A 21735-nucleotide genomic window follows, 5' to 3' on the forward strand; every position below is an offset into this window, starting at 1 on the left:
TAATTTTCTCACTTGAAAGCCAAGCAGCTGGAGAATGGGAAATATTTCTTTTAAAGTGAAGCATATAGAAGTAAGCATTTAGGCTTATGATGACAAGCTGTGTACATTTTGAGAATTATCTGTTGATGACTTCAAGTGTAAAGTCAACTAACTTTTATTTTAATACATCCAACAGGAGTTTTTGTTATAAATAAAAAGAAAAGACACCCTAATTGGTGTATACTTATCAGTGAACTAAATAATCAATGAATAACTCAAAAACTGAAGTCAGAACTCCAACATAGCCTTTACAGTGTAAGGGGAACATTTTAAAATTAGATATCTTAAATAGAATAATGCTATAAGTAATTGCTTAGATGTATTATAGAGGTTTCTTGATCATCATTACACTGATTCTAACAGAAGAAAGATGTCAGCAGTACCCAACAAAGAAACACACAGAGTTGAGGTCATTCTGAAAATACCACCATTAAACTAGAGTTTACTGTGGAATGAAACAAAAAACCATTAAAAATAATAATAAATTTTTGCTTTTTGGTTTGAAGGTTGTAGATCCAGTTAGAAGCAATTTTGTATCACCGGCAGGAGCACTAGAGGGTCGGGAGAGGTTCTATACACTTTCACTTTTGGGAGCAGGTAGCACACTATTACATAGAGAAATGCCAAAGACAGGTTTAAAAATTATGATTTGTTTTTAATGTTTACATTTGCCAAAGTATTTCTGCTAATACCAAACAATACAATCAAATAACTGCCAACGAAAAGCTAATTTATCATGATTCATGAAATATTCGTGTACAATGCATAACATTTAGCATTTACAAATAACAGCACACAAGTGAAAAACATCTTATCCTGTAAGTGTGTTTCCATGATTTTTGTCTTTTTAACTATATTTGAAGTTAATGTCAAAAATCTACATTTGATAAAGCTGCATCCTACAACCTCCAACAACTTTATCATTGATAAAACCAACAAAAATAAATAATTGGGAAAGAATACCCAATTCAATAAGGTGCTGGGAAAACTGCCTAACCATATGCAGAAGAATGAAATTGGACCCCTACCTCTGATTGAGTTAATATATAAAAATTAACTCAAGATGGATTAAAGATTTAATGTATAAGACCTCAAACTACAAAAATCCTAGAAGAAAAACTAGGACATACCCTTATAGACACTGGCCTAGGGAAAGAATTTATGACTAAATCCTCAAAAGCAACAAATGCAACAAAAACAAAATTTGCCAATTGTGACCTAATTAAACTAAAGATCTTCTGCAGAGCAAAAGAACCATCAACAGAGTAAATAGACAACTTACAGAATAGGAGAAAATATCTTCAAATCATGCATCTGACAAAGGACTAATATCCAGAATCTATAAGGAACTTAAAGAAATCAACAAGGAAAAAAAAAACAAATAATTTCATTAAAAAGTGAGCAAAGGATATGAACAGACACTTCTCAAAAGAAGATATACAAGTGGCCCACAAACATGAAAAAATGTTCAACATAACTAATCGGAGAGATGTAAATCAAAACCACAAGGAGATACCATCTCACACCAGTCAGAATGGCTCTTATCAAAAATTCAGAAAATAACGTATACTGATGAGATTTCGGAAAAAAATGGAAAACTTATACACTGTTGGTGGTAATGCAAATTAGCCAGGCCCTGTGGAAACAAGTTTGGAAATTTGTCAACTAAAAATAGAATTACTGTTTGACCCAGTAATCTCATTACTGAGTATATATCCAAAGAAAAATAAATTCTACCAAAAATACAGCTGCACTCATATGTTTATGGTAGTGCTATTCACCATAAAAAAGATGTAGACTCAACCCAAGTGCCTATCAATAGTGGACTGCATGAAGAAAATGTGGTAAATATAGACCATGAAATACTACAGTGCCATAAAAATGAACAAAACTGTGTCCTATGCACCAACATTGATGCAGCTGGAGGCCATTATCCTAAGCAAATTAACACAAAAACAGAAAACAAAATACTGCATGTTCTCACTTATAAATGGGAGCTAAACGTTGGGTATACATGGACACAAAGATGGGAACAACAAACATTGTAGATTCTGTAAGGAAGGAGGGCCAGAAGAAGGCAACAGTTGGAAAACTACCTATTGGGTACTATGTTCACTACATTGGCAACAGAATCACTAGAAGCCCAAACCTTGAAATTACACAATATACCCATGTAACAAACCTGAACATACCCCTGAATCTAAAATAATTTTTCAATCTACATTTGAGAGCCTTTCTGAATGTGAAACTCTCTACTTATTCCAATCATATTCCCAAGTGTGAAACCTAACTAAAGTGTGAAAACCTAACCGAAAGTACCACTTAAGAGGGTTACAGCCTCGACAACAATTTTCAATACAAATGGGAAAAAGAAAAAACAAAAGGATGTATAATACAATGCGAAAATAGTACATAGAAGAACATAGTTATATGAATCACTGAAGCCAGATGCCAAATGCAACAAGAGTAATTTGAACAGTGCTAAATATATTTTGCATATACTTCTTGGAGTTAATGGTTCATGAACAGAAGTAACTCTCAAATTCAAATAACAATTATATAATCCATAGTAAATACATGCCATATACTATACACTATACCTTAAAAATGCTAATCTTGTTGAATTTTTCACACTATCTGAAAAGTTTCATCATAACCATTTAATAAATAATAAGATAAAAAAACAAAGCACAGAGAGATGGAAATAACATCAAAAGTCACAAAGCTAGTAAAAGAAGTATTAAGGAAAAAAAGCCTATGTAACTCCATAGCCCATGTTCTTGGCAGTAATCTCTTCTTCCCAAATCCAAGTCAACATGTGTTTTAAGTACAATTTCTAATAAAAAATACATGACATTTCCTCATTATATGGTTACTTAATGCAAGAACAAAGAGAGCATGAGCTAATGGAAAGAGGTCAGAGCTAAAGGTGAGAAGACATTGGTTCTAGTTCTAGCCAGCTATAATTTGCTAAATCAATTAAGTTCCTTAGCTTACTATTTCTCTCATCAGTAAAATGGGGATGATAAACCTGTTCTCCTACATCACAGAGCTGATGGCAAAATAAAAGAATAAAATACCTATGAAAGTATTTGGAAATGTTTAATAATTTTTTAAAATGTAAGACATCATTATTGCACATATTGTTTAAATACCTTATGCTTTACTTCTTTTAAAAAAAGTGTTTTAGATAACATAAGGCACAAATGTAGACTCTGGAAAATATTTCAGTATTAAAAATAAAGAATTTTTAAAATATATTTTTAAAATTTTAAACACTATATATATGATATGGTTTGAATGTTTTCCCCCTCCAAATCTCATGTTAAAATGTGATTTCTAGTGTTGGAAGAAGTGACTGGATCATGGGGGTAGATCCTTCATGGATGGTTTAGCATCATCCCCTTAGTGATAAGTGAGTTCTCAACTCACGTGAGATCTGGTTGTGTGAAAGAGTCTGGGACCTTCTGTTTTTTTCTCACTTGCTCTCACTCTTGGCATGTGACAGTGCCTGCTCTCCCTTCACCTTCTGCTGTGACTGTAAGTTTCCTGAGGCCCTCACAAGATGCAAATGCTGGAGCCATACCTGCATGACCTGCAGAACTATGAGCCAACTAAACTTCTTTTCTTCATGAATTATCCAGCCTCAGGTATTTATAGTGATGCAAAAAGTGACCAATACAATGTAATATAGCTATTTGTATTTTGCTTCCTTATTGATTAAACATGGCTAACATTTCCTTTAATGGTTTGGAAGTAAAATGGGATGTTCTGGATACAATAAGGTTATTTCCTTCTTTGCAGATATTTCTTTATTCCTGACAGGTTTTGTATAATAAAATCTCAGCCTGGAACTACTATGAATTTCTTCACCTTTTCTTTTTTTTTTTTTTTCTTTTTTTGATACGGAGTTTCGCCCTTGTTACCCAGGCTGGAGTGCAATGGCGCGATCTCGGCTCACCGCAACCTCCGCCTCCTGGGTTCAGGCAATTCTCCTGCCTCAGCCTCCTGAGTAGCTGGGATTACAGGCACGTGCCACCATGCCCAGCTAATTTTTTGCACTTTTAGTAGAGACGGGGTTTCACCATGTTGACCAGAATGGTCTCGATCTCTCGACCTCATGATCCACCCGCCTCGGCCTCCCAAAGTGCTGGGATTACAGGCTTGAGCCACCGCGCCAGGCTCTTTACCTTTTCATATTTTTCATATCATGGCTTCCTTAGGTCTGTATCCATTCATATATAAATAATACTACAAATGTTTATAGAGCACATTCTAACATGTCAGACATTATGCTATGGAAATAAATATAAAATAATGATGCAAAATCTACCACAATGGAACTGCTTTCTGTCACCATAGAAGTGAAAGTAACTACTGTAGTAAGCAAGTGTATTCAGGCTAAATTTGAATTAAATTCAAAGCTACTAAGAGAGTGTAAAAATGATAAGCATTTTATATATTTCATTCTACTTTCAGGCAAGCATGCTTAACAAAATGATGGAAGTGCCTACTTACTCGTACACCTTTAGGACCTGGATTACCTTCTGGTCCAGCTAAACCCTGGTGTAAACAAAAGACATTGTCATCATACTACAGTACTTTTTAAAGAGTTGTTAATAAATAGATCAATAAAAAGGTCATATAAAAAGGTATCATTTTCAAAACTATAGAATTCAGATTACGAATGTTAAGGAATTTTAGAATTTCTGAACCAAAAGAGGCATCGGAAATAATCTATACACAAATATATTTTAGATATATAAAGTACATTAACACATTGTTAGATTTAAAATTTTTTTATTACATTATTTCTCATTGGAAGACGATTTGTGTTGTTTTAAAACATTTCTAATTAACTTATTCTAAAGACATTCCCATAAATTTTTTAAAAAATATATTTTAAATTTTAGATCAATGTTAATATGTTTATATATTCATGTTTTATATTTTTCATATAACATATTATCATTTGATAGTAAGAGTCTAATATAGAATAGCTCCAAGTGTTTTTAAAGTCCTAAAAAATTGAATTTTGTTAACATTATTTTTTTGCTTATTTACTTCCCTCATTCTTAAGAATAACACAGATAAAAATGTAACTTTACACATTTATTCATTTGAGACAGAGTCTCACTCTGTTGCCAGGCTGGAGTGCAGTGGCACAATCTTAGTTCACTGCAACCTCCATCTCCCGGGTTCAAGTGATTCTCCTATCTCAGCCTCCCAAGTAGTTGGGACTACAGGCATGCGCCACCACACCCAGCTAATTTTTGTAGTTTTAATACAGATGAAGTTTCACCATGTTGGCCAGGAAGGTCTCAATCTCCTGATCTCATGATCTGCCTGCCCAAAGTGCTGTGACTACAGGCATGAGCTACCACACCTGGCCTAATTAACTTTAGAAGTATTCAATTCATGAAAACTTAGGAAATAAACCTTGTTCTATTATTAATCTATATGAAGTGGAGAAAGTTAGAAGTTATAAGGGAATACATATAAAATGATTAGAATGAATTTTTAAAACAGTATGCAAATAAGTGAATTCAGTTCAGATAAAAGTGTTTGGTAGTGGTATACTGTTTCTCAAGTTTTTATAAAAATGATGTTTGTTAAAGGGAGTCTTAACTCTTACAATTACTTTATTTTGTTCAGTGATAGCACTGTAAAATCACAATCAGGACTGTTTTAAGAACTTACTAACACTTGGGCATTTTAATTTTGAAGGTTCCATTGTATATCACATCAAATATTTAAAAGCCCCATTCTGATTTTAAATAAAACTTTCTGCAGAAAAATTTTAATGGATTTCTACAACTTTGATTTTGAAATTATTTCTCTATGAGTTATTCATTATTTAGTAAAAACAACTATTTGAAAATTCTCAAAATCAGAAATACAATGTATTAAGAAATAGGAACATAAAGAGAAAAGTCTAAATACAGTTACTGCACCTGCCTGCCAGGGTAACCGGGTGAACCAACATTACCAGCCAATCCTGGAATTCCCTGAAATAATAAATAAAATAAACAGTACAACAAAGCCAAAGGAGGCCCAAGGAAACATATTTGGTGTATTTATAGTACATAAGCTTGGAAATAATTTTTCCCCATAAAAATACCAAGTCCTAAACATGGTTTCTATAACTTAAAGTACCTATGTGAAAGGGACAAAAAAGTAAAGCTATTAGATTAGGGTCCTAAATGATATATTATTGATCATTAATAATGACAATCTACGAAGGAAAAATCCATAGCTAAAAGAGACATTTATTCTAGAGGAAGAGCTGGTAAATTTCTTAATTACCAGTAACATTTTTACCAGTAGATTGTACTTTTTCTTGTCTCAATTATCCTGCAATACTCCTTAACTATCTGAGCATGAGCCCCAGAAGACTGAGGGGCAGTAAACCACAAAACCAACCTCTACTTCTTTCCTAAACTTAACCTTACAATAAGTCTAGTTAAGTAAATGGATACTGACATGACATGGGTCTGATCTAGTAAATTTGAATAGTGCTGTGGGCTGAATGTTTGTGTGCCTCAAAATTCATGTTAAAATCCTAACCCTGCTGATAATGCCTAACAGTATTAAGAGGTGGCTCTTTCGAAGGCAATTAGGGTGGAGCCGTCATGAATGGGATAAATGACCTTATAAAAAGAGGCCAGAGAGCTAGTTAGTCCTCTTTCTACCATGTGAGGATGCAATATGAAGTCAGCAGTCTGTAATCCAAAAGATAGCCCTCACCAGAACCTAAACATGCTACCATGCTGGTCTCAGACTTGTGAGAAATTTCTGTTATTTATAAGCCACCTAATCTATGGTCTGTTGCTATTAACAGCCCAAACTGACTTAGACAGATAGTAAACGCACTTGGAATTTGCAACTTTGTATTCTTGATCTAAAACAAGGTTGGCTCAGGGAGGGCTGACAGATGGAGACCCAAAGGCATAAGAAAGGAAAACTGCTCTTGAACTGGGTGAAAAAGTGAGACAAAATATTATGACTTATTTTAAAAAAAATTACTCTTTTTTACTCATACACCATTCATTTATTCATTTACTTATCAGTTTATTCAGAGTTTAAGTCTATTAAATAATTCTTGAACCAAGAAAATGTCAGAAAAAGGTATGTTGAGCTGATGACAATGCTAAGTTGTCTAGATTTTTTATTTATTACACAAAATTCTTTTCCTGTTTGTTTATAAATGACAGAATGAAAGATAATTGCACTTGGTCCTTCTGCTCTGAAGTAGATGGAAGAGTGTTACCTCCACTTTAAGTGTAGATAGGCTAAAACTTCTAAAATTTTGGAAAATTTAGAGAAAGAACAGCCCAAGGAAATGAAAAATAGAGGATGATAGCTGAATTTCTTCTCTCTACTTCAGAATCCATCTCTCACTTTTGTTGTCTCTCATTTCCCCTTCCCTTCCCTTGACCTAAAATTAACATTTACTGGGCACTCTTTATTTGCTAAGCACTTTATATCTGCTTTCCGTCTATGAGATACTTTATTCTTCGTTCTACATTTAAAGAAACTAAGATACACAGAAGTTATGACAATGGGCAACTGGAGAGAATGTGAATAAACAGTAGCCTTCTGAGGATTACAGAAGAAATTCTTGTCTACATGTAGAGAGATTATACGCTATGAATTTCAGAAACCATTTTTACATACTAAATATTCCCCAATTGATATCAGATATTATATACTTACTTAATATTTTATTTCTATAATATTTATTGAGCATTTATCATGTGCCAGGCAATATTTCAAGTATTTTTATATGTATTATCTTATTCAATCTGTTCAAAAATTCTATAAGATAGATATTATTATTCCTCTACAAAAGATGAGGAAAAAATGAGACATAAGGTGTTTATGTCACCAACGGAAGGTTACTTAGCTAGTAAGTAGGAAGTTAGGACTTAAATCAGGAAGTCTAATTCCAGAGAGCACCATTCAAAGGCCTATTTCCCTACTGTGGGTTTGAAGTGCAAAAAAGGTCCAACAGCACTCCAAGGAAAGTCCTCTAAAATTTGCTCTAATATATTTACAATTGCCTTCCTTTATGCCCCATCCAATTCCAAAACACACAGGCCTACAATTCTAGACATTTACAAAACCTTTATTTAGGTATGCCAACAGAAAGGAGTAAAACAAATGTAAAAGGCTGTTTTTATTCTGTAGGTCACTATCTATCTGGCTAATGAAAACCACCATTCCTTTTCCATTTCTTTCCTAGTCAAATTAAATTAACTGACATCAGTAAAAAGGCAATCTGTTACAGAATGTAAGTGAAATCCTATTTCAAATGAATTGTCACAGCGGGTGTTAAAGCAACATGTAGAGATCTAGCTAACACATTTTAGCTATGCAGAGAAAGGCACAAAAGAATTCCACTCAGTGTCTAAGTTCTGCTATACTATAATACCAGTAAACAAAATAAATAAGTAAAACTTCAGTATAAACTTTATACAGCCTAAATATATTCTGAGCCAACCGCACCCTAAAATCACTGAGACAACCACAGAAAGTCAAAAGAAACTCAAAACAAACAGCATGACTTAAGTCACCCTGCACTTAAAGACAGACTATTTTTTTAAAAAGTTGGCTCACTCAGATCTATAGGTTGGATGGAGTAACAGAGATACAGCTATTTCAGCAGCCCCTTGAGAAATTAGGAACAGAAAATTAGGAAGCCTGCCCTAATCTCACTTAAAACACACGTTCTGAGTCAGATTTCTTCAGAATCCCGGCACCGCTCCAGCACTGCTACTATGGTTTCTCTGTTTTTTCATTAGTAAAATAGAGTAACAGTACTCATTTTGTGGATAAAATAGAACAATGTGTAAGAATATATTTAAAAGTGGAAGTAACTATAATAATTCTTAGTATTGCAGGGCATCAAATCAATTAATATATGTAAAACTGAATAATTATACTACTAGGAAGGTTGTAGTTAGTAGTAATAGAGTTAGGCAAATAACAAGAGCTCTAAGTAAATGACCTCTAAGTAAATGAGCTCTTATTACTAGACCTCACATAAATGATATAATTGCCTTTCCAAATATTTGCTGACCAATTGATAGATAATTACAAATTTTCAAGACATGAATGTCTTCCAGCAAGTCAATTATGCCTTCCTAATGTCCATGGTATTTTCACAATTAAAATGCAAAATTATTTGAGTTGTTTCTCAAAGTTAACACAAATGTTGCCTCTTTTTTTTTTTTCCTGGAAACAAATAGAACAGAAAGCAAGAACTGACTACAATATACATTTTCCAACCTTTAAAACTGGTTTTAGACTGTTCTAAAAAGTATATTACCCTCAGAGATAACATATACACCACCAGGAATAGTTTATGGAGCAGTTTTGTGAGTGAACTGGTCAGTAATGACACATGGCCAATTTTTCACTTGCGAAGTATCAGGTTGCCTCCACTGGAATCCATGTTTCTGCCAAAGCAGTATCCTACAAATTTTTTTCTCCCCAAGGACTAATCTCACTTACCCTTCTCATCTTTTTCTTCCATAAATGCTCAAATGCTTTTCAGTACATGTTTGATTTGCAGGAAACCAATATTACATGTGTTACAGATACATGTATTACTTTGCTTGCCACATCTAGTAATTAGTAATCTTGAAAAGCTGTGTTTCAGGGACTGAACAGTGTACTGTCTAACTTCACATGAATGAAAGGGAAAATTGGCTTTCTTTCTTCATTTATAGCTTTCCCTCAGGTACCATCCATCCCATTTCTTCCTGGATCTCCTTTTAGGGCTTCCTGAGTCTCTGTGCTTATTCTTTAATAATGGTATCCATCATCTTAATCAGTCTCTAATAGCTTACCCTTTTCATGTTTATATTTATGCTATATTGTCAATATACTACACACTATAAGAGATATTTTTTCTATGACATAATAATATTTTCTGGTAATATAGTTCAAAAACTAAATAGTTCCAAAACTATTTTGACTTTTAAATATTGTGTGTATGTGTATTATGGACAACAATATATGTACCATTCTAATTTGGACTGTTACTGAAATTAATTTGCATTTCAGGAAAAGGTTAGGGAACAAACAGCTATGGATTAGGCATTAGTGAACTGGTAAGCTCCTGAAATTGTACCAAAAAAATCAAGTCTGTGTGTGTGTGTGTGTGTGTGTGTGTGTGTGTGTGTGTATCTGTGTGTGCACATGCACTGTATATTTTCTGGGAAAGGATGGACCTGTATATTTTCTGGGAAAGGATTCACAGTATGGATTCACAGTCTTCATGAGATTCTCAAAGGGGTCTGTGAACTGCAGAATTTTAAGAGTTAGTGGTCTGAAACATATGAGGCAAAAGTAAAAGGGAATTAACAGTGAAATATTGTCCATTATAGTTTTTTAAATAAAAAGATCTACAGCTAATCAATTAAAAGGCTGTCCTGCACTAAACAGAGTAAAAATCAATGACAAGAAAAATTGAAAAAGTGGGGGAAAATAATCTCTCAATGGAGTTCTTTAACATGTCTTTTCCACACATGATACAAGTCTTATAAAGGAAGTACCTACTTTTTCACCTCGAAGTCCTGGGAGTCCAGGATGTCCTTTGAGACCCTGCAAAAGAATAAGTGAAAACATGCGATGAAAAATAAACTTACATAAGCCAAATAATGAAATATAGGTTGTAAGCTGCCTTATAGCCCAACTTTTGGTTTCCTCATCAATACAAATTTAATTTTTACTAATTTATTTCTTATTAAATCTAATCTTTTTTCTTTAATAAGAATTTTTTATTAAATAACAAACTAATTCTTATTAATAATTAATCTTGCATGTTATTTGAATGACTTGGTACTATCAACTAAAATGATAGCATAGTACTGAACAGAGACTGAAACACAATATCTTTCATATAAAGTTTGTATCTAGCAATGGATATGTTATCTGCTGAAGCTTTTAAAAAGTTAGTTTTAGTTCAATAATGCTAGGACAAATTGGCCTCAGACATAATGTTTGTAATTATTGAAACATTGGATCATATCCAGGCAGTTCCTCTAACCCAAATCATTGTCATAATAACCCATGAATGAGGCTGCTCACAGGTTCATCAAAAGGGTTTCTATAAAGTCTAGGGAATTATTAACAAAAATATTTCCCAAATAATAAAGCAAAAGAAAATCATAATCTCTAGCATTAACACCCAAAGCTATAAAGTAAGCAATATCCTTCCTCAAGAAAGATGTAGGAGCGAAATGAAGGACACTAAAAGAAAGGACAGGAAGAATGAAATAAAGATTTGGATAGTTTAATAAAGATTTGTATAGTTCTTTTTTTTTTTTTTTTTTGAGACGGAGTTTCGCTCTCGTTACCCAGGCTGGAGTGCAATGGCGCGATCTCGGCTCACCGCAACCTCCGCCTCCTGGGCTCAGGCAATTCTCCTGCCTCAGCCTCCTAAGTAGCTGGGATTACAGGCACGCACCACCATGCCCAGCTAACTTTTTGTATTTTTAGTAGAGACGGGGTTTCACCTTGTTGACCAGGATGGTCTCGATCTCTCGACCTCGTGATCCACCCGCCTCGGCCTCCCAAAGTGCTGGGATTACAGGCTTGAGCCACCGCGCCCGGCCAAGATTTGTATAGTTCTAAATAGAAATCAGTGATTTGATCTACTGTTTATCAAAGGATTTTGAGGCACATAAAAGAACAAAAGAAGTTCCTTTTCTCTTAAGGATTTAAAATATAACTCAAAAACCTGAAATAAATCATAGTTTACAAATATCAAAACTTCCAATTAATATATTGCAAACTAAAGACAAATTTCCTCAGTTTCAGAATATAGCCTAATGGAGTGAAAGAATTATTCAGTATTCATCACTGAGAGTTTATCAGAAGAGATGAGTATGGATTAACGGATTAAAGAAGGAAATGATGCTTTGGTTTTAAAATGTCATTTAGAAGAGGTACCTATTTGAAAAATAAAGAAATGCTTTCAATAGCTTTTGTGATGTTAAACATAAAACAATTTAACTTTTGTTAATATTGTTAAATTAACAATATTAAATGTAAAAAAAAAACTGTTTTTACATTTTTAAAGGGAGATGATTAGCTTAATTACATAATACATACTGTGCTCAGTTGTCCAAATGTTTACACAAAATTCCACAATAAAAATATACACAAAGCTAAATTTTTTCACTTTTTACAACAGGAGATAAGAAACATCCTCAGCACTAAGACGGTGGTGGGTGGTGGTGGCTCCCTGGGATGAGGCAGCAATTCTATAAGGGTGTGAGCTGGAAGGTTCCTGGAGGATGACGAATAAACAGCCAGGGTAGGAGGCTCATAGGTTACAGAGACTCTCTGCCATGAACCTATTTCCTTTTCCTTTTTTTTTTTAAAGTATGTGTTTATTTATTTATTTATTTTAAATTCTGTGAACCCTTCAATCTAACCACATGCTTGATTTTCTTTGGCCACCACTTGTTTTTTCTGAGCAGTTAGTTTCCTCCCTAGCTTATAATGAAACAAAACACAGTGGTGGCACAATTTCTTCTTTAGCTTATTTTCCCCAAATCACTCCATAAGAGTGAACTATGTGTATATATGTTAATCATAGTATCTTCTGTATCTACACTTCTCTCTAAAGGGATTCTTCTTCATTCGGAGACTCTGACAAGACGGCAGCACCATGCAGTCGTGATTTGTTTTTAATGAACTCACTCCTTCCCCACCTCAGTCCCAGGACTTGACACTTAATCTAAGAGAGGACCATATAGGCCAGTAGCCTATAAAAAAAGTCTTGGAATAAGGGATTTTATTTAAACAAAACCAAGCTGGGCCAGGCAAATGATGTTCCTGTACTCAGGTGTCCTAGGTGGGAGGGTTGCTTGAGCCCAGGAGCCCAAGTCCAGTATTGGCAACATAGCAACCTCTTTGAAGGAAAAACAAAGGACAACTGGGCCAATAAAAATCTTTTTTTAAAAAACGAAGTTGATTAAAACAACAACAATAGAAAAATGCAAGTACTTAACAGTGGGGGTAGGAGGGAGCTGGAAAGATTCACAAAGAAAGTCTAAGAGGAAGAGCAGGGTTGCTGAGATGCTACAAGAAAGCCAAAGGATACATAAAAATTAGAAGTAGAAATTATGTTAAGACAATTGTCAGAGGACAAGATATCACAAAAAAGCAAATGCAGACAAAGTAGAAAAGTACTGATAGAAAAGTACAATAAAAGATTCACAAACTAATGCTGCTAAGATACAGCTGCTTTGAATCAGTGTGTATGTCAGACCAAGTCACGTATGGTGTCCCCAGTGCCTGGTACATCTAAAACAGTACCTAGTTTCAGATTCCATGGGATCCCTGTTTCCTTATTGCTACAGAGAGGATTGAAATAATTCACTCTGTTCCTTGAGATATCCTAAGTTCCCTTTCTAGGCAATCCAGAGAGCCTAAATAAAGCAATTTTTGTTTTACTGATAATAACAATGAACAGATCAAGCCATCTTGACTTGTTTTACATCCAGTTTTACCACAAACTAGCCATACTGTTAACCTCAATGTCTCAATTTACAAAATGACAGCATTCAATTAAATTATTGCTAATTATTATTATTATTATTAGTAGTAGTAGTATTTTGAGTCAGAGTTTTGCTCTTTTTGTCCAGGCTGGAGTGCAATGTGTGATCTTGGCTCACTGCAACCTCCACCTCCTGGGTTCAAGTGATTCTCCTGCATCATCCTCCCAAGAAGCCGGGATTACAGGCATGTGCCACCATGCTCCACTAATTTTTTGTATCTTAAGTAGAGATGGGGTTTCACCATGTTGGTCAGCTGGTCTCAAACTCCAGACCTCAGGCGATCCACCTGCCTTGGCCTCCCAAAGTACTGGTATTATATGCGTGAGCCACTGCATCCAGCTGCTAAATTATTTTATTGCTTAAATTCTGTGAATACTGGAATCTATAAGAAAGTCACTACTTTTTTTAAATGTAGTTGTCACTTAATAAAAAACAAAGCAGATATAAGAGTTACTTCAGAATGGCTGGGTACAGTGGCTCATGCCCATAATCCCAGCACTTTGGGAAGCTGAGGTGGGTGGATCATCTGAGGTCAGGAGTTTTGAGACCAGCCTGGCCAACATGGCAAAACTCTGTCTCTATAAAATTTATGAAAAATTTAGCCAGGTGTGGTGGCGGCATGTGCCTGTAATCTCAGCTACTTGGGAGGCTGAGACAGGAGAATCACTTGAACCCAGGAGGCGGACATTGCAATGAGCTGAAATTGTGCCATTGGACTTCAAGACTCCATCTCAAAAAATGAAAAGAAAAAAAAGAAAAAAAAAAAAAGAGTTACCTCAGGCTTGGAGACAGAGGAAGAATTCATATAAGGTGAATGTACATATCAGAGAAAACCCAGATTCAGGCTCCCATGGGGCACTTCCTTAAATGCTCTAAAACAAAGATGGGACTCTGGAGTTGGAAAAATGAAAGACAGTGGGTTGGGGAGGAGGCTATTATGACAGTCTAAGTCAAAGATAACTATAAGTTAGCCTGGGTGGTAGAGTTAGAGATGATACATAAGCACTTGAAAAAGCTTAAGCTTAATTTAAGCTCTCTGTTTTACTTGCTGTGTTGACCCCAGTGCCTGGTACATCGTTGTTGCTTAGTAATTAAATGGTGCAGAGACTTGGGTGAATGAATGAATAAATAAATGGAAAGACCTGGATGATTCTGAGAATCATTTGGGTAGAAAATAGATTCTGAGTATTTAATATGGTAACTGTATTATCTGAATGTTAAAATGAAATGTAATAAAGACTACCTTTTTGTTATTTTAAAATATATATTTGTAATATACTGAAGTTACCTCCAACATTATATAAAGACTTTTATTTATTCCCATATGCCTCATTTATTTTCTACTTAAACACTAGTCTGCAAAGTTTTTAAAAGCAAAGGAGATAAAAATTCCTTGGAAAACTGCCTACATTCAAGCTTTGGCATAGCTCCAATCTAGGGATTTTATTTTTAAAAACTAATTTATATTATAGTCTTTTGAAAATATTATTTGAGTCATCATTTGCTATACTCATATAGGAAGAATAACGAAAAAGATTCCCTAACACGTGATTTTTCTCTGATTAGCATTCTGAAAAAAACTGAATATATTCCTTAAGGCATGCCAATAGGAAAATTTACAAATTGTTTCAAAAAAGATTTAAAACACATTACAATAAATTACAGAATTGTCTTAATTTTTCTTATAATATAAAATTGGTTTACCAAAGAGGGCAGAGCAAGATGGCAAAATAGAAGCCTAAGCCATTCATCCTCATTGCTGGAACATCAAATTTTAACAACTATCTGCCTACAGAAAACCACCGTCACAAGAAGCAAAAATCATGTGAGCAATAGCAATCACAGTACCTGGTTTTAACTTCATACGGTGGAAAGAGACACTGAGGAGGACGAGAGATACAGTCTTGAATAGTGAATGTCACCCCCCGACCCCGTTCCCTGCAGTAGCCCTGCAGTGTGGAGAGAGAATATGTGCACTTTAGGAAGGGAAAGCTCAGTGACTGGGAGACTTTACATTGAACTCAGTGCTGCCCTGTCACAGTGGGAGCATTTGGACAAGCCCTAGCTACAAGGGAATCACACATCCTCAAGGTACTTGTTTCTTGGCAAGCCTTATCACCATAGGCTGAAGTACTTTGGGGTCCCTAGGTAAACTTCAAAGGCTGTCTAGAACACAATGACAACTCCTAGGCAATTCCTAGTGCTAGGAGGTTACAGTCAGTGAACTAGGGAGACAATAGCTGGCATAGCTAATGGAGTGTGAGTACCATATCTTCCCCAAGCCCAGGCAGTGCAGCTCAGAACAAGGAAAGTTAGTGAGTCTTTCCTTCTGCATAAGGAGAGAAGAGTGAAGAGTAAAGAGGACTTTGTTTTGCATCTTGGATACCAGCTCAGCCACAGTAGAACAGGGCACAAACCCCCATTTGAGGCCCTAGCTGCTGGATAACATTTCTAGACACACCCTGAGTCAAAAGGGAACCTGCTGCTTTGAAAGGAAGGATCCAGTATTGGCAGGATTCATCACCTGTTGACCAAAAAGTCCTTGGACCCTGAATGACCACCAATGATACCCAGTGAGTATGCTGTGGGCCTTGGGCTGTGAGACATGCTAGCTTTCAGGGGTGGCCCAGTACATTTCCAGCTGGGGTGGCTACAGTGAAAGACTCCTTCTGTTTGAGAAAAGCAAAGGGGAAAAAAGAGGGGTTTTGTCTTGCACCCTATGTACCAGCTTGGCCTCAGTAGGGTAGGACAATTATTAGGCTCCTGAGGTCCTTGAGTCTAGGCCTAGGATCTTAGACAGCATTTCTGTACGTAGCCTAGTGCCCTGAAGTTCCAGGACTGGCAGCATTAAACACAAGCTGATAGAAGAGAGCCCTTAGCCTTTAAGTAAACATTGGTGAAACCCTAACAGAAACCCCCATAGACTGGTGGTGATGGCCACAGGGAAGGGCTCATCTACTTGTGGAAAGTACTGGGAAGAGCGGGAAGGACTCTATATTACGGTTTGAGTGCCAGTTTAGCCACAGTAGAATAGAACAGCAAGTGAGTTGCTAAAGTATTTGACTTCAATCCCTGGCTCCCAAGAAGCATCCTTAGTCGTACCCTGGGCCTGGGGGAAATTCATCAGTCTGAAGGGAAGGGTCTTGGGTGAGGCCCAGTAGCTCAGGTCTGGCAGTTCCAGTGATGAAGGCCACAGGTGTGCGTCACCACACCCCTAGTTCCAGGTAGCCCAACAAAGAGAGAGACGGAGACTCCATTTTTTTTTTTGGAAGAAATTAAGAGAAAATAACAAGAGTGTCTGCTTGGTAATCCAGAGAATTTTTTCAGATCTTATATAAGACCACCAAGGCAGTACCTCTACAAAAACCACAGGGTTATTGGGTGTGGGGCCCACATCCCTTGAAATACTGGAAAAGCCTTCCAAAGAAGGACAGACACAAACAAGTCCAGACTGTGAAGACTGCAATAAATACCTAACTCAATGCCCAAACACCAGTGAACGTCTACAAGTAACAGCACCACTGTGAAAACATGATCTCACCAGATGAACTAAATAAGGCACAGGGCCAATCCTGAAGAAACAGAGAAATATGACCTTTCAAATAGAGAATTCAAAATAGCCGTTTTGAGGAACCCCAAAGAAAATCAAGATAACACAAAGAAGGAATTCAGAATTCTGTCAGAAAAATGTAACAAAGAGATTGAAATAATTAAAGCAGAAATTGTAGAGCTGAAAAATACAACTTATATGCTGAAGAATGTATCAGAGTCCTTTAATAGCAGAATTGATTAAGCAGAAGAAAGAATCAGTGAGCTTGAAGACAAACTATTTGACAATACACAGTCAGAGGAGAGAAAAGAAAAAAAAAAGAATAAAAAACAATGAAGCACACCTAAAAGATGGAAAACAGCCTCAAAAGGAAAAATCTAAGAGTTATTGGCCTTAAAGAGGAAGTAGAGAAAGAGATAGGGGTAGAAGGTTTATTGAAACTCCTCAAACCTAGAGAAAGATAACAAGATTCAAGTACAAGAGGGTTATAGATCACCAAGCAGATTCAACCTAAAAAGACTACCTAAAAAGACTACCTATTTAACCTAAAAAGACTAGGTATTTAATAATCAAACTCTCAAATGTCAAAGATTAAAAAATGATCCCAAAAGTAGTAAAAGAAAAGAAACAAATAATATACCACAGAGCTGCAATATATCTGGCAGCAGACTTCTCAGTGGCAACCATACAGGCCAGGAGAGAGTAGCACAACATATTTAAAGTGCTGAAGAAAAAAAAAATTTACCCTCGAATAGTATATTCAGCAAAAATACCCTTTAAGCATGAAGGAGAAATAGACTTTCCTAGACAAATAAAAGCTCCTGGATTCTATCAACACCAGACCTGTCCTACAAGAAATGTTAAAGGGAGCCATTCAATCAGAAAAAAAAAATGTTACTGAGCAAGAAGAAGAAACCATCTGAAGGTATAAAACTCACTGGTAATAGTAAGCACATGGAAAAGCATAGGCTCATATAACACTGTACTGGTGGTATATAAATTTCTCTTGACTTAAATGGAAAGACTAAATGATAAGCCTATTAAAAATAATAACTATAACTTTCCAGGACGGTATAAGAAGACTAGAAAAAAAGTTTACAAATGGGGATGAAATTAAGGCATAGAGTTTTTTAAAATCAGTTTTCCTTTTGCATGTTTGTTGATTTATGCAATCAGTGCTAAGTTGTCATCAGTTTAAATAATGGGATATAAGATAGTGTTTGCAAGCCTCATGGTAACCTCAAATAAAAAAACATACAACAGATACATAACAAATAAAAAGCAAGAAATCAAAGCGTATTGCTAAAGAAAAATCACCTTCACTAAATGGAAAACTGGAAGGGAGGAGAGAAGGAAGAGAAGACCACAAAACAACCAGAAAACAAATACCAAAATGGCAGGAATAGGTCTCTACTTATCAGTAATAATATTGAATGTATATGGATTAACCTCTCCAATCAAAAGACATAGAGCATCTGAATGAATGAAAAAACATGTCCCAATGATCTGTTGCCTATAAGAAATCCACCTCACCTATATATACATAGACTGAGAATAAAGGGATTTAAAAAAAGATATTCCATGCCAATGGAAACCAAAAAAGAGCAAGAATAGCTATACTTACCTCAGACAAAATAGATTTCCAAACAAAAACTATCAGATGAGACAAAGAAGGTCATTGTATTCTAATAAAGGGGTTAATTCAGCAAAAGGATACAATGATTGTAAATATATATGCAGTAAAGCACCCAGATAAAAAAATTAAACATTACTGGAACTAAAAAGAGAGATAGACCCTAATACAACAATTGATGGAAACTTTAATACCTCTACTTTCAGCATTGGACAGACAGTCCTGACAATCAACAAAGAAACATCAGATTTCATCTGCACTACAGAACAAATGTACCTAATAGACATCTGCAGAACATCTCATCCGCTGGCTGCAGAATACACATTTTTCTCCTCAGCATATGGATCATTCTCAAGTAGAAGTCATATGTTAGGTCACACAACAAGTCTTAAAACATTCAAAGAAGCCAAAATAATAGTAACCATCTTCTCTGACCACAAAGGAATAAAATAACAAAGGAATTTTGGAAACTATGCAAACACATGAAAATTAAACAATATGCCTCTTGAATTGGCCAGTGGGTCACTGAAGAAATTAAGAAGGAAATTGGAAAATTTCTTCAAACAAATGATAATGAAAACACAACTTATAAAAACCTATGGGGTGCAGTGAAAGCAGTACTAAGAGAAAAATTTATGGCTATAAGTGTCTACATCAAAAAAGAAGAAAAATTTCAAATAAGTAACCTAATGATGGGTCTTAACAAACTAGGAAAGCAACAGCAAACTAAACCCCAAATTAGTAGAAGAAAAGCAATAATAAATATCAGACTGGACATAAATTTGAAATTCATTTCAACACAATATAAAAGACCAGTGAAACAAAAACATAGTTTTCTGAAAAGAAAAACAAAATTGACAAACCTGACTATCAGCAACTATGTGCCAATAAATTAGAAAATCTAGAAAAAAATAAATTCCTAGACATATACAACCTACCAAGATTGGACCACAAACCAAGATTGAAAACCTGAACAGACCAACAAGTAATGAGATTGAAGCCTTAATAAAAAGTCTCCCAGAGAAGAAAAGCCCAGGACCCCATGGCTTCACTGTTGAATGCTGCCAAACATTTGAAGAATTAATATCAATCCTACTCAAACTGTTCCAAAAAATAGAGGATGAGGAAATACTTCTAAACTCATTCGACAAGGCCAGTATTACCAAGATACCAAAACAAGACAAAGACATATCAAAAAAAGAAAATTGCAGAGGACCTGGGCAAGATAGCCAAATTAGAAGAGTTCCAGTGTGCGGCTCCCAGCAAGATCAACACAGAAGCCAGGTGATTTCTGCATTTCCAACTAAGGTACCTGGCTCATCTCACTGGGACTGGTTAGACAGTTGGTGCAACCCACAGAGGGTGAGCAGAAGCAGGGTGGGGTGATGTCTTATCCAGGAAGCACAGGGATTTAGGGAACTCCCTCCGCTAGCCAAGGGAAGCCGTGAGGGACTGTGCCTTGTGGGATGGAGCTATCTGGCTCAGAGACTATGCTTTTCCCCAGTCTTTGTAACCCACGGACCAGGAGATTCCCTGGGGTGCCTATACCACCAGGGCCCTGGGTTTCAAGCACAAAACTGGGTAGTGGTTTGGGCAGACATGGAGCTAGCTGAAAGAGGTTTTCTTTTTTTTTTTTTTTTTTGTATCCCAGTAACACCTGGAATGCCAGTGAGACAGAACCATTCACTGCCCTGGAAAAGGGGCTGAAGCCAGGGAGCCAAATCGTCTAGCTCAGCAGCTCCCACCCCCACCAAGCCCAGAAAGCTACAATCCACTGGCTTCAAATTCTTGCTGCCAGCACAGCAGTCTGAAGTTGGCCTAGAACACTGGAGCTTGGTGAGGGGAGGGGCACCTGCCATTATTGAGGCTTGAGTAGGTGGTTTTCCCCTCACCATGTAAACAAAGCTGCTGGGAAGTTTGGGCTGGGCAGAGCGCACTGCAGCTCAGCAAAGCTGCTGTAGCAAGATTGCCTCTCTAGATTCCTCCTCTCTGGGCTGGGCATCTCTAAAAGAAAGGCAGCAGCCACAGTTAGGGGCTTATAGATCAAACTCCCATCTCCCTGGCACAGAGCACCTGAGTAAAGGGGTGGCTGTGGGCACAACTTCTGTGGACTTAAACGTTTCTGCCTGCCAGCTCTGAAGAGAACAGTGGATCTCCAGCACAACACCTGAGCTCTGCTAAGAGACAAACTGTCTCCTCAAGTAGGTCCCTTACCCCTGTGCCTTCTTACTGGGACACACCTCCTAGCAGGGGTTGACAGACAGCTCATACAGGAGATCTCTGGCTGGTACCTGGTGGGTGGCCCTCTGGGACAAAGCTTCCAGATAAAGGAACAGGCTGTTCTGCAGCCTCTGCTGGTGATACCCAGGCAAACAGGGTCTGCAGTGGACCTCCAGCAAACTCCAGCAGACCTGCAGCACAGGGGCCTGTTAGAAGGAAAGTGAACAAACAGAAAGAAATAGCATCGGCCAGGCGCAGTGGCTCATGCCTGTAATCCCAGCACTTTGGGAGGCCAAGGCAGTCAAATTGCAAGGTCAGGAGTTCGAGACCAGCCTGACCAACATGGTAAAACCCTGTCTCTACTAAAAATACAAAAGTTAGCTGGGCATTGTGGTGCACACCTATAATCCCAGCTACTCAGGAGGCTGAGGCAGAAGAATCACTTGAACCCCGGGGGCGGATATTGTGGTGAGCCAAGATCGCACCACTGCACTCCAGCCTGGGTGACAGAGCAAGACTCCATTAAAAAGAAAGAAATAAATAAAGAAAGAAACAGCATCAACACCAACAAAAAGGATGTCCACAAAAAAATCCCATCTAAAGGTTACCAACATCGAAGACCAAAGGTAGATGAATCCACAAAGGTGGGGAAAAACCAGCTCAGAAAGCTGAAAAATTTAAAAACCAGAATGCCTCTTCTCCTCCAAAGGATCGAA

The 21735-nt window shown here is 36.5% G+C and overlaps 1 protein-coding gene across 2 annotated transcripts in view; it reads right to left on the reverse strand.

The window, feature by feature from the left end:
* The window catches only part of COL24A1 (collagen type XXIV alpha 1 chain), a 400711-nt gene that overhangs the window by 298483 nt on the left and 80493 nt on the right, over positions 1–21735 (reverse strand). The window contains exons 8-10 of one of the 2 annotated variants that reach the window (XM_039473942.2): positions 10606–10650; positions 5994–6047; positions 4558–4602 (exon numbers count right to left, since the gene is read on the reverse strand). In XM_039473942.2, the coding sequence (XP_039329876.2) occupies positions 4558–4602; positions 5994–6047; positions 10606–10650 (144 nt within the window). The remainder of the gene's footprint in view (positions 1–4557; positions 4603–5993; positions 6048–10605; positions 10651–21735) is intronic. The other variant, XM_074381116.1, reaches the window with a different exon arrangement.

This window comes from Saimiri boliviensis, chromosome 11 (genome assembly GCF_048565385.1).
Source record: "Saimiri boliviensis isolate mSaiBol1 chromosome 11, mSaiBol1.pri, whole genome shotgun sequence".
Classification (NCBI taxonomy): Eukaryota; Metazoa; Chordata; class Mammalia; order Primates; family Cebidae; genus Saimiri; species Saimiri boliviensis.